This window comes from Ranitomeya imitator, chromosome 4 (assembly GCF_032444005.1).
Source record: "Ranitomeya imitator isolate aRanImi1 chromosome 4, aRanImi1.pri, whole genome shotgun sequence".
In the NCBI taxonomy this organism is placed as follows: Eukaryota; Metazoa; Chordata; class Amphibia; order Anura; family Dendrobatidae; genus Ranitomeya; species Ranitomeya imitator.
Window position 1 is genome coordinate 33,056,289 of NC_091285.1, and position 12,937 is coordinate 33,069,225.

The following is a 12,937-nucleotide window of genomic DNA, read 5'->3' on the forward strand; positions in this document are numbered from 1 at the left end:
GAGGATCAAAACCATAAAAAATAAAAAAAAAATCAGACGCGCCACAATCTGAAATTTGAAGTGAAATTCTTTACGAAACCTGTAAAAAAAATGAAAGTGTTTTTATTTTGCAAAAGAAAAAAAATGTATCCTAGAAGGAAACAGAAAAATAATTTGTTTTCAATAAAGGGTTAATCGCCGGGTCACACGCAGGTAAACAACCTGCAGCAGGGAAAGTCAGGAGGGCAATGAGTCAGCGCCCCGCCCACATATGCTGACGTTGCCCTTTTTATAGTGATGGCCACGCCCACAACTGAGTGACGCACTGGTCATGACTCTGTTACCATGACGCGCCTTCACTAGTTACCTGCCTTTTACGTCACTTCCAAGGTGGAGCTCGTTTGCCTGCGTGGAGAATCGGAAAGCACAGTTTGTGCGGAACCCTCGCGCGCATGCGCAGTCTAGACAATCTAACCACGCAAGCGCAAGACCTTTGGAGTTTCGAACTTCCTCCTACCGAAGCGCATGCGTTCTTTGGTTGGCGAGCGACACATAGTGCAGCGGCGCTTGCGCAGACTGGTTGGCAGCTGGCTGGAGCTTGCTAGTGCGCAGGCGCGAGTCGTCGTTGCGCTTGTAGGGACTCTGGAGCGGTTGCGCGAAGGGACATCGGCAGGTCTCCGGTGAGTGAGAGAGAAAGAGGGGGAGAGCGAGTCGTCCGGAGCGGAGGAAGAGATCGGGAGCGAAGATGCTCAACATGTGGAAGGTCCGGGAGTTGGTGGATAAAGCGTAAGTTGCCACGATGTGCTGGGCACAGAGCACCGGCTCCGGGCTGGGCCTGTCCTGTCCTCCCCCGGCCCCGACCTGCTCCGATGTCATCACTTATGCTGTACGTGGTCCTGATACAATAATGCTCTGCTTCTGGTCATGTGACCTGTAATCCAGTGATTGGTGGTGACCTGGTGCCACCGCCATTGTTGTCCCCCGTAGATTTTGCGCCCCTCTGGTATTTACATCACGGCGTGTTGCGATCTGACGCCCTGCTTCAGGGTATGTGCATGTTTTACTGTGTGATCATTTTTTTCCCATGTGGATGCACTCAAAAAGGGGTTGTCCGGTCCAAAAATCACCTTTAAGATGGGGTCAGATCGCGGAGGTCCGACACCTGGCATCGGTTCCTACCTCCCGGATGGTCCGGTCACTGTGTAGGATCCGCGGCGGTGTCACCAATATGAGGGTAGATCATCCCTATCCTCCAAGCTGACCACCCTTTGTCAAGGATCCCCCCTACCCGTCATCTCAGAGCCAGAACAGATGGCTCCTCTGGGCAGAAGACACCGGTTTGGGGGATTCAGCCGTCCCTTTATTGGCTCCTCTGGGCAGAAGACACCGGTTTGGGGGATTCAGCCGTCCCTTTATTGGCTCCTCTGGGCAGAAGACATCGGTTTGGTGGATTCAGCCGTCCCTTTATTGGCTCCTCTGGGCAGAAGACACCGGTTTGGTGGATTCAGCCGTCCCTTTAATGGCTCCTCTGGGCAGACGACACCGGTTTGGTGGATTCAGCCGTCCCTTTATTGGCTCCTCTGGGCAGAAGACACCGGTTTGGTGGATTCAGCCGTCCCTTTAATGGCTCCTCTGGGCAGAAGACACCGGTTTGGTGGATTCAGCCGTCCCTTTAATGGCTCCTCTGGGCAGACGACACCGGTTTGGTGGACCTCAGCCGTCCCCTTAATGGCTCCTCTGGGCAGAAGACACCGGTTTGGTGGATTTCAGCCGTCCCTTTAATGGCTCCTCTGGGCAGAAGACACCGGATTGGTGGATTCAGCCGTCCCTTTAATGGCTCCTCTGGGCAGAAGACACTGGTTTGGTGGATTCAGCCGTCCCTTTAATGGCTCCTCTGGGCAGAAGACACCGGTTTGGTGGATTCAGCCGTCCCTTTAATGGCTCCTCTGGGCAGAAGACACCGGTTTGGTGGATTCAGCCGTCCCTTTAATGGCTCCTCTGGGCAGAAGACACTGGTTTGGTTGACTCCAGCCATCCCTTTAATGGCTCCTCTGGGCAGACACCGGTTTGGTGGATTCAGCCATCCCTTTAATTACTAGGTCCCCATGTAATACTTGTTAAAGCATTTTTGCCAGTAGACTTGGTTAAAGTAGAAACAATTCCCAGGTTCCCTCCCCAGTCTCTACATACAGGAAATTCCAGCTGGCCAATCACTGGTCGGAGGCGTGTTGCCACGAAAGCTAGTGATTGGATGAGGGCATGTCCTACTATTTCCTGTATGGCAAGAAGGGGGGAATATGAAGGATCAGGGGTGTAACAATAGTAAATATGGTCACATCTGGACCCCAGGGGGGCACAAAAAGTCCCTCCGGCCATATGAGGAGCTTCAAGTTATGCCACTGAGAAGAAGAGACTGGTGGGGTACAGGGACGGGTGGCATCAGTGAGGAGAATATCCCTCCTCTTCCATTTTTTTTTAACCCATACTGCACCATTGATTAAAAAAAGTTTATGACCCCTTTTTAAAGGGAATCTGTCAGTAGGATTAACCCTCCTAATACATCTATATGGGCATGTAGGTCATTGTAAAGTGGATAAAATGATACCTTGATATCCGCATCTGATGGCTTAATCCAGAGAAATCCATGTTTTTCTTAATATGTAAATGAGCTGTTAAGATCTACGGGCCGAATATAGATCTCCCCAAGAATCTGCTTATTTTAAGGAGGAGTAACCAGTGTGAGACATGTAGATCAGGGGAGCAGACTGCCAGTCATTACATGTCTCATAATTATAGTGCCCCCTTTCATTTAAAATAAATGCAGATACTCGGGGAGATCTATGTCCCGCCCATAGATCTTAACAGCTCATTTACATATTAAGAAAAACACGGATTTCTCTGGAATAAGCCATCGGATCGCAGATATCAAGGTGTCATTTTACTCGGCTTCCTATGACCTACGTGCCCATATAGACGGCTTAGGTTAGGTAGATCCTACTGACAGTTTCCCTTCCGTGTTTTGGTGTGAAACTGCAGGTTTTCTGCTGTCCCAGGGCTACTAATGTGTCTCCACCCTTGTCCCTTTTAAGCTCCTGGAATTCGTCATCTGACTCCTAATCGCCCTGGAATTTGATCTCTTCGTTTTACTAAAGCAGTAGAATAAAATAATTAAATAGGTAAAACTATCAGGAGCGTAAACAGGAGGTGAGAAGTGTCGCGTCACGTGCCGGCGGTGGCGGATTGTGCAACCACCTGGTTGTAATACGGCACACGCAGCAGGCCGGGGCTAAAAAACAAACACAAAAAGACAAAAAAAAAGTTACAAAACTATTGTGCATTTCTGAAAATTAAAATAAAAAAAAATGGTGACATAGGGGCTTCTGATGGGACTGTGGCGGCGTGCAGAGACTTCCCCTCTGCCATGGTTGTCGTATTCAGTCTCAGTAGGGCTCTGGTGTGGAGCAGAACTATGCATGCAGCTCTGAGGCTGATAAATGCTGACTATGAAGGAATGTAGGGGTGGTACGGCGTCCTACTGTGATACTACTGCTTTAGCCTTTCCAGATTTAAAGGGGATGTCCAGCAGAATGAAAATATTTCACAAAAAACTACCAATGGTTTAAAATAAGTTGGTCCGGCTGCTCCTGTAGTGGGGGGTTTACCAAGACCCCTGCACATTATCACTGACCCCCTGGTCATTTAACGTGCAGGTGAGGTTTTATTTCCCTATTTTATAACCTTCTCTGCTCTTGGATTACTTTTTTTGGAAGACCCCTTTAAGGGAGTGGTTCTAATTTATCACCTCTATACTTGGCTATTTCCAACTCCTCTGCCATAAGGAATGAATGAATGACGCGGAGATGAGTCTCATATATTGCTCTGAATGTTTGTCTCTTGTTTTGTGGGGGGACTCCAGGAAGAAACTAGAGTTTTTAGCTGAGATCTCTTGAGATCTAAGCACTCTCGCCCTATTATGTGGCCAGATCCGGTGGTTTCTGTCTCGTTGGGTGGGCTTTTATAGCACAACCTGTTTGTATGGATGGGACCTCGAATTTACAATCAATGGGAAATTACAGATTGGGAACAAGTCGCTGTGGACTTTTCTATGTGGAATCTAGAACGATCGCAGCAGCGGGAGATTTGGGTTGTTCTGCCCTGAAAGTCTCATAAAATAGTGATTCCAAAGGGAAATCTGCTGTTACATAGGGGCTGATCTGCTCACAGACACGCGGCTTTTCAGCTGATTTTACTGGAAAAACACTTATAGGTCATCAATGTGCGATCGGCGCCCCTTCCGATCAGCTGTTTCCAGTGTTGGCGGAGCTCCACAGAGCAGCGCTGTCAGCTCTATAGTGGCCACGGTTGGGTACTGCACATCTGCCCCCTATTCAGATCAATAGAGGCAGATGTGCAGTACCCGGCCGCGGCCACTGTTCCGTAGTTGTGCAGTCTCGTAGTTGTGCAGTCCCGGTCGTCACCCACACCTGCTGATCGGCAGGGGCATCCTCACCGATCCTCACCTATCAGACCTAAGGATAGGTCATCATCAGTGTTAAACCTCTTTAATAGTCATCGATTTGCAGAACCCGGATTATCGGCCACGTCCGTATTCGGTGGCTGTTGGACGGAGGCACTGACAACCGCCACCTACCTTCAGGATTCCGCGGCTCTTGTGAGGAGCCACAGATGCTGGCAGGTGGGCAGCGGCTCTCGGAGCTCCCGTCCAATGACCACAGATGACCAAGCCCTGCAAATCGATTTGCACCAACTCCACCTCCATGACCATATGTGAATGTGAGTACCACCGGCTCCGACATTCTTCTGTGTTAGTGATCTCTGCACCAAGGATGAGCGATGATGGCCGTGGTGACTGACGCTTGGGAGTGATCCGTAATATGTGTCTGTTCCACAGGTTATTATTACTCTCCTTTTGAAAACGAAAACTCCTCCTTGGTTTAAAGGGATGAGATGGGAACATGAATAGTTACGAGACGTGGCTTAGGTTGTCTTTTAACCATTGCTAGTACAAGCTGCCGGTAACCCGCCACCTACGGCACGTTCCTCAGCCATCCCCCTTCTATTAGCACGACTGATAATAATCCATTTTTTTTAAATACTTTTTGGAAAGATTCACTTTCACGCAGAGGTAATTGGGGACCAGGAGCATATTCTCCATACTCTAAGATCATATTTTACACTTTTATACCTACCTGACGGGTAGAACTGTCATAGGAATCTATTAAAAAATGAAAGCGCCACTAGCTTCGAGATGGTTGTTCTAAGTGATTCCTGGGCAGCCCTCCTGGTTCCTACCAGAAATGGTCCTCTTTTGGCATTATGGTTAGGGCCCCTTCACTATGCCCAAGGCAGAGGGAGTCCCAGTCCCCTATCTTAGACAGCCAGGAATAATTGATTTGGCGTCTTACAGGCTCCCATATGGCGAACGGTGGATAATCCTTCAGCAGTCGATATCCCGAAAGCCTTTAAATTATTGTGACGCCTGAGATTACGGCCAATTTAGGCGTGATGTGTATTGATTAAATATCAATCAATATCAGATCCGTCGAGGGGGGGGGGGTCCATCTTCCGGCTCCACCAACAATCTACTGTATGTAAACTGTGGACTGAACGGAACAGCACAGCGCCACACACTGTTTAGTGGTCGGTGCCGAGAACTGCGACTTGGCTCCTATTCTCAGTCCGGGTATAGATGATGTGATCTGCACATTGTCTTTCGATGGCAATCACGGTATCGGCTGAAAACTGGCTTTAGTTAGAAAGACAGTCCTGGATGGACAATCCCTTTAAGGGATCAGTTTCGATGATGGAAGTTCCTATTGGGGAAATATGTTAATATGACGTGTAGGTGGTTGGAAATGAGTCCGGCTGACTCCGTGTGTCCTGCAAATTACGAGGCTATCTACTCAGAATCCTCATTCCTCCGAATCTTGGCTCTTAGAGGGGAAGTTCCATCTTCAAATGTTTTGTTGAGGCTTCAATCAATAACCTCTGTTGGGGTGCTCTCATGTCTTAGCAGAGGTGCAAGTCTTAAGCCCATCTGTTATAATGGAAGTCAATCTAGGTTGCATGCAATCGGTGCTTCTGGAGGAAAATTCATTTAAAGGGGCATTCTCAAATTGTCTCTTGAGCAGCTCAGAGCTTTCCAGTCTTTTGCACTTCCTGGTTTACGTAAGGGCGGGGCCTCCTCGTTGAGTGGCAGTTTTGGTGAGTAGCAGAACTCTAGTAATAGTAGTACACTGTACACTGCTATCACTATATTTACATGTAGGAATAACGTGACACTTAGACAAGTACATGGAGTGGTGGGGGGGCGATTGTGATTTTTAAAGGATTGATAAGAGCAGCTCATCTGGAGCTGAGTGGGAATCGATAACTCCTGTATAGAAATCAGTTGGCTGGACAGGGCTGACTGGGATGTTAGTAGTTAAAGGGAACCTGTCACCAGGTTTACCCCATATGAGATACGGCCACCACTTTTCAGCCCTCATATACAGCAGACTAATATGCCTGCCTGCCTGCAAGACAAGAAAAACACCTTTTATTATAGTTGCGCATCATCCACACGAAGCACAGAAGGACGGCATCAAAAGAAGTGAGGTGGGGGGCGTGGCTATGTAGTGAAGGAGAGAGGACGCACTGCGAGAGAGCTCCCCAATCCTTCTGAATATCCTGCACCAAGACCCCTGCATACGGTGATATATTCACCACCGCCGAACCCCCTAGACTCCAGGCGACTTTCCGGGACCCTGCCGAGAGATCGATGTGGCCGGGGAGCTGCGGGGACTAAAGATCTCGGGACCCGCGGCTGGGAAGCGGCCATCTTGGGCAGAGCGTGCTTTGCAAGGAGAAGCGCGGTGCCACTCTGAATCAGGACGGGGCCGCGCTCTGATCACCAGGCGATTACTGACACCAGCGGTGAGCGCTGAGAGCTAGCGGTGCACCGGGTGAGTGAGAGACTGGGGCGGAGGTGGTGCCTGTGTGGGGCGGCTGTCACCCTCAGAGCGCGCGCTTCGGCAGTTGAAGATGCGGCGCCATCTTAATATCTCTGCAGCACTGTAGGAGTGGGGGTGCGAGCACATATCCTGGACACATTGGGAGGACGCGCGGTGTGTGCCCTGGAAGATTGGGCCCTGCGCTCCTCATATATAAGACACTCCACTTCTCGGTGCCATTACCCCTGAGGGCTTTGGATCCCTCTTTTGGCTGCTGACACTGCAGGCACAGTGAACCTTCCCTGGTGCGCGGCACCCCAGTGGAACTTTGAGATTGCCCCACTTATAACTTAAACTTCAGTTTGCTGCAATCACCATCCTGTGATAACTTTGCTGGGCTTATATATATATATACTGTGACTCTGACCTTGCTAATCATGCAGCGCACTAAGGGCTCAGGGGCAGCTGACAAACTGAAGGAATTTGCCAGAATTGATCCCTCTGATAACACACGTAACCTGAGAAATAACCCCTCACAAATGCAACGCAAAAATCGTCCCTCTGATGGTACTGAGGGAAGTGAACAGGAGGAACTGACGCTTAAACAAGCGTCGGACCAGTTATTTCCCTAACCAGAACATCTCTCACTGAGAAGATAGAGGATGTACACACTGAGGTGGGACGTCTCCGTCAAGATATGCAGACTATGAAGGGACGCATTACAGAAGTAGAGGAGAGGGTATCACATGTGGAAGATACCATCACACCCATGGAGGCCAAGTTGACAAAAGTAGCCGGCTCTATAAATGCCTGGAAACAAAAGGCAGATGACCTAGAGAACAGACTACGCCGGAATAATATCCGTATCATTGGTCTGCCGGAGCGTTCAGAGGGTCAACAACCTGAGGTATTCCTAGAGGGGTGGCTCAAATCTTCTCTGGGAGATGAATTCTCATCGACATTTGCTGTGGAAAGAGCCCATCGAGTACCCACAAAATCTCTTCCTCCCGGGACCCCTCCTAGACCTTTTCTGGCACGGATCCTCAATTGCAAGGATAGAGATACTATTTTACGGTTGGCACGGCAGAAAAGCCCTATTAAATTCGATAATGCTGTAATCTCGATCTTCCCGGATTTCTCCGTGGAACTTCAAAAACAAAGGGCCAGATTTATGGAGATCAAGAAGCAACTCAGAGACAAAAATATCATCTATTCAATGGTCTTCCCGGCCCGGCTCCGTGTTGTCTGCAAGGGTTCTTCGGTGTTTTTCACGGATCCGGCGGAGGTGACCGAATGGCTACGATCTCATGGGGAGTCTTGAGTAAAGGAATCCTGAATATGTTTAGTCAAGTAGAACTCTTTGGATTACTAAATAAGGAGCTCTCTCTGGAGAAGTCCAGATTACCAACTATACCGGACGCTGAATCCAGCAGGGGTATCCCCTTATTTCTTTAACAATGGGAGCACAGGACGTTGCTCCTACACTGTTTGGTTTTTGTTCAATTTTTCTTCTTTTACTGGTTTTCTCTGTTATTTAAGTAGAAACTGCCGTCGACAATGCTCTTGCTTCCTATGTACCACCTTTTGATCTTTGCCTGAATAATAGCATGTATCATATTTGGATAAATAGACATGGGGTCTGAAATAGTGTGCATGACGTGGAATATACGAGGCATCAAATCCCCCCGAAAGAAAATTAAGGTTTTCTCGCAAATCAGGCACTACCACCCTCACATAATAGCCCTTGTGGAGACTCATCTGACCAGGGATACGGCCCGATATATACAGAAGCCGTGGGTACAATGGTACATACATGCTTTCCACACCAGCTACTCGAGAGGAGTTTCATTGTTAATACATAGAGATGTTAGGTGGGAAGCTAAGGAGGCTCGAAGAGACCCTGATGGCCGATTTTGTATTTGTGCATGCATTAATCAATTCTAGCGAATATGTGATTTTATGTGTCTATAACCCTCCCCCTGCTAGTATGTCAGTTCTCCGGATGGCAATGAGCTTTGCTCTAAATTATCCGGACGCACAAGTCATTTGTATGGGAGACTTTAACTTAGTCATGGATAATAGCCTTGATAAATTGAGACTAGACGACGGGGGATCTGGGGAGCCCCCCTCTTCGGCCCCGACCCAATTGGCATCATTTATAGAGCGTAGTGGATGGCTTGACCTGTGGCGGATACGTCACCCTGGAGTGCGGGGATATACCTGTCACTCATCTACTAGACAATCCCTATCCCGCATAGATTACATATTTGGTTCTAGTGGGCTGGTAACATGGGTGGATAACGTGGAACACGGTAATAGCGGGATATCGGACCATAGCCCGATTATACTTAAACTCAAATTTGGACAACCAAGGAGTGGCATGGTCTGGAAGCTGAACCCCTTTTGGCTTAAACTAATGGATAATAACGACAGAACAGAGGATCAGTTAAATTGTTTCATATCGTCTCACCCAGAGCCCCAGAACACTAATTTATTCTGGGACACCCTCAAAGCATACTTGAGGGGATGCCTGTCCTCCACAATTACATACATAAAAAGGGTGACCTTGAGGGAGGATGACGGGGTGGAACAGAGACTGAAAGATGCAGAGGCCGCATATATAGCTAGCCAAACCAATGGCAATAGAATTGAATGGTTGACCTCACAGAGATTATACACTCAGCACATGGACACCAAATCTAAACGTAAGCTGTTCTTCACGCGTCAGTCATACTTTGAATTGGGAAATCAAACCGGTAAATTCCTAGCCTATCTGGTACGTCAACATAATACATCTAATACAGTATTACAGATTCGTGCGCCAGACGGCTCATTAGTGTCCACGACCGAAGAAATACTTCAATGTTTTTATGACTACTATGAATCATTATATAGTTCCAAAAGTAGCCTCGGCGTTTCACAATGTCTAGATTATTTATCAGATATAATATTCCCCACACTGAATCCCACTCAGCGAGAACTTATGGATGCTGCATTCACATTGGAAGAGATAGAATATGCCATAATGGACATGTCCTCTGGGAAGGCTCCTGGGCCGGACGGGTTTCCTGTTGAGTTATATAAGAGATACCGGGGTATACTAGCACCACTCCTACTGAAGGTGTTCCAGGGCATATGGGAGGGAGGATGCATGCCTGATACCTTTTATGAGGCAAATATTGTTATACTTAAAAAAGAGGGGAAGGACCTTCTGGATTGTGGCTCCTATCGGCCCATATCGTTAGTTAATGTAGATTATAAAATCTTCACTAAAATTTTGGCCATTAGACTGAATTCCATCATATTGGACCTCATTCATCCAGATCAGACTGGCTTTATGCCTGGTAAAAATACTTATATTAACATTAGGCGAGTTCAATCCATAATCCAATATAGTTCTTTGATGTCAGATAACAATTGGGCAATAGCATCCTTGGATGCGGCCAAGGCCTTCGATTCTCTTGAGTGGCCCTTCCTATCAGCATGCCTACAGAGATATGGCTTTGGAGATAAATTTCTAGGGTGGATCAGGGCATTATATATGAAACCTAAGGCGCGCATAATCATAAATAATTCCATCTCTAAGTCCCTCTCATTGTTTAGGGGAACTCGTCAGGGATGCCCCCTCTCACCGGCTCTCTTTGCTCTCGCAATAGAGGCATTGGCATTACGTATGAGATCCTCCCCGGATATCAGAGGCATAGATATAGCGGGTCGGGTGGATACCATCGGCCTATATGCCGATGATATGGTAATATTCATGGATAAGGCAAAGGAAACACTGCCCAAAGTGATTGCTATCATAGACGTCTTTAGTAAATACTCTGGCCTGTATATAAACTGGGACAAATCTGCTCTACTACCTCTCTATCATACTCCCATGTTAAATCTTGAAACTCTGTCCTCACTACCGGTCGTATCCAATTTTAAGTATCTGGGTATTTATATGTCCCAAAGTAGCAATTCCGATTTACAACTTAATATTTATCCTTTACTAGAACTAGTCAAATCCAAATTTGCATCATGGAGCAAACTCCCACTGTCTGTTGCGGGCCGTATCAACCTAATCAAAATGATTCTGCTTCCTAAACTTAGTTATTGTTTGCAACATAGCGCAGTACCAGTACCTAAGTTCCTCTTTACTAATTTAAACTCCCTAATAACTTCCTTTATATGGGGAAAATCTAGGCCCAAACTTAAACTTTCTGTTTTACAGAGGCCTAAGCAGGGGGGTGGTGCGGCGTTGCCGGACTTCTTTCTATATTATCTGGCGGGGCAGGCTAAGGCATTGGTCACGTGGATGCCTGGTGGTCATCTCCCTAACTCTGAACATCATTTGCTTCATTCTGCTCGGGTGGAATGTCCATTGGGTTTTCTAGAATCGGAGAGAATGATCACCCCTCATCCGCTGCCCATGCTTCGACTGGCAAGATTAATTTGGAGACAAATTAAAAAAATTGTTGGATATACAGATATTATAGCTGAAATGCCCCTTTGGGAAAATAGCTATTTTCCAACGCTGTTGAATCACCCGTCCACCGCCTTCTGGGTGATGCATGGTGTTACCTCGGTGGGGGATCTGCATGACCGGGGGACCTTTGTGTCCTTTGAACAGCTGCAGACTAAACATGATATTCCGAGATCCCAATTTTTTCGTTTTTTACAATTAAGATCAGCTTTCCAGTCATATATGAGGGGGGTGGCTACAGGTCGCACAATCTCGTCTCTGCCTCTAATAGGAATCCTCAAATCCCAGGGACCCCAGGGCCTCATTTCTTCTTTATATACCTACATGCTATCAGTGGGTGCGGAATCGGTTATAAGACTCATTAAGGAGAAATGGGAGAGACTCATCCCTGACGCACAGGAAGAAGAATGGGAGGAAATTTTAGAGTCCCCGATGAAGGTATCCCCGTCGGTTAATAACAGAATGACACAATTATACATAATATACCAATCATATCTAACTCCCGTGCGGCTTTTTAAAATGGGTCGACTTCACTCTGCGGAATGTCTGCGCTGTCACCTGTCAGATGCGGACTTTGTTCACATGATGTGGAGCTGCCCGGTCATTCTTCAATATTGGAAGGAGGTGACCTCATTACTCTCCTCTATAGTATTGGCCCCTGTTCCTCTTGAGCCACTAAATTGTTTGTTTGGGGTGTGGGACGAGGAGGTCATCACGTTGCAATTTTCTTACGAGAGTCACTTTTCATGGCAAGGAAGGTGGTGGCAATGCGGTGGATGGGGGGTTCGTGTCCCTCACTCAGAGCCTGGATTGAGTTAGTAAATTCGATTATCCCGTACGAACGTACACTGTATCAAAATAGAGGATGCCCGGGTAAATTTGAGAAGATCTGGAGCGGCTGGAACTCCTCTCACCTCACTTTATAACTCATGGTTATTTATACTAGTGTAAAGTGTCAATTCTCTCTAGGTATCATGCAGAAAGGGACGTAGGTTTATTGTTAGGCGGCAGAAAGGTAGTTAGTAAGATACAGTTATAGTTAAGATTTAATAACTGTAAATTTTTCATGACTCCACGTCAGATATGTACGGTTTCAGTGGAGTAAAAGATATGTTGGACACACACTATGATATTCAGTTATGTATACATTGTACGTACTCAATATTGTATGTAATACTAAGGAGTATAAATTTGTGTATTATGTTGTTGTTCTTTCAACATTATGGTTAATAAACGAATTAAAAAAAAAAAAAAGTGAGGTGCTGGTCCAGGTCCAGACACACCCAACAGACCCGACCGCCCCGCAGGTGAGTATAATAAAAGGTGTTTTTCTCCTGTTGTAGGCCGTATTGGGGTCATACAGCATATTAGTATGCTGTATACGAGGGCTGAAAAGTGCTGACCGTATCTCATATCGGGCAAATCTGGTGACTTTTTTCCCTTTAACTCCTCTCCTAGAACTTAACTGCTGCTCAGAGAACAGCTCCATGGAAACCAGCTGTACATTATGTAAGAAAAAAGCTCTCATTGCAGTAGA

At 47.0% G+C, this 12,937-nt stretch overlaps 1 protein-coding gene across 1 annotated transcript in view; it reads left to right on the forward strand.

Moving 5' to 3' along the window:
- Positions 1–592: 592 nt before the first annotated feature.
- Positions 593–12,937, forward strand: part of CLINT1 (clathrin interactor 1) — a 69,671-nt gene continuing 57,326 nt past the window's right edge. The window contains exon 1 of the mRNA XM_069763498.1: positions 593–765. Coding sequence (XP_069619599.1) covers positions 725–765 — 41 coding nt within the window. The 5' untranslated portion in view covers positions 593–724. The remainder of the gene's footprint in view (positions 766–12,937) is intronic.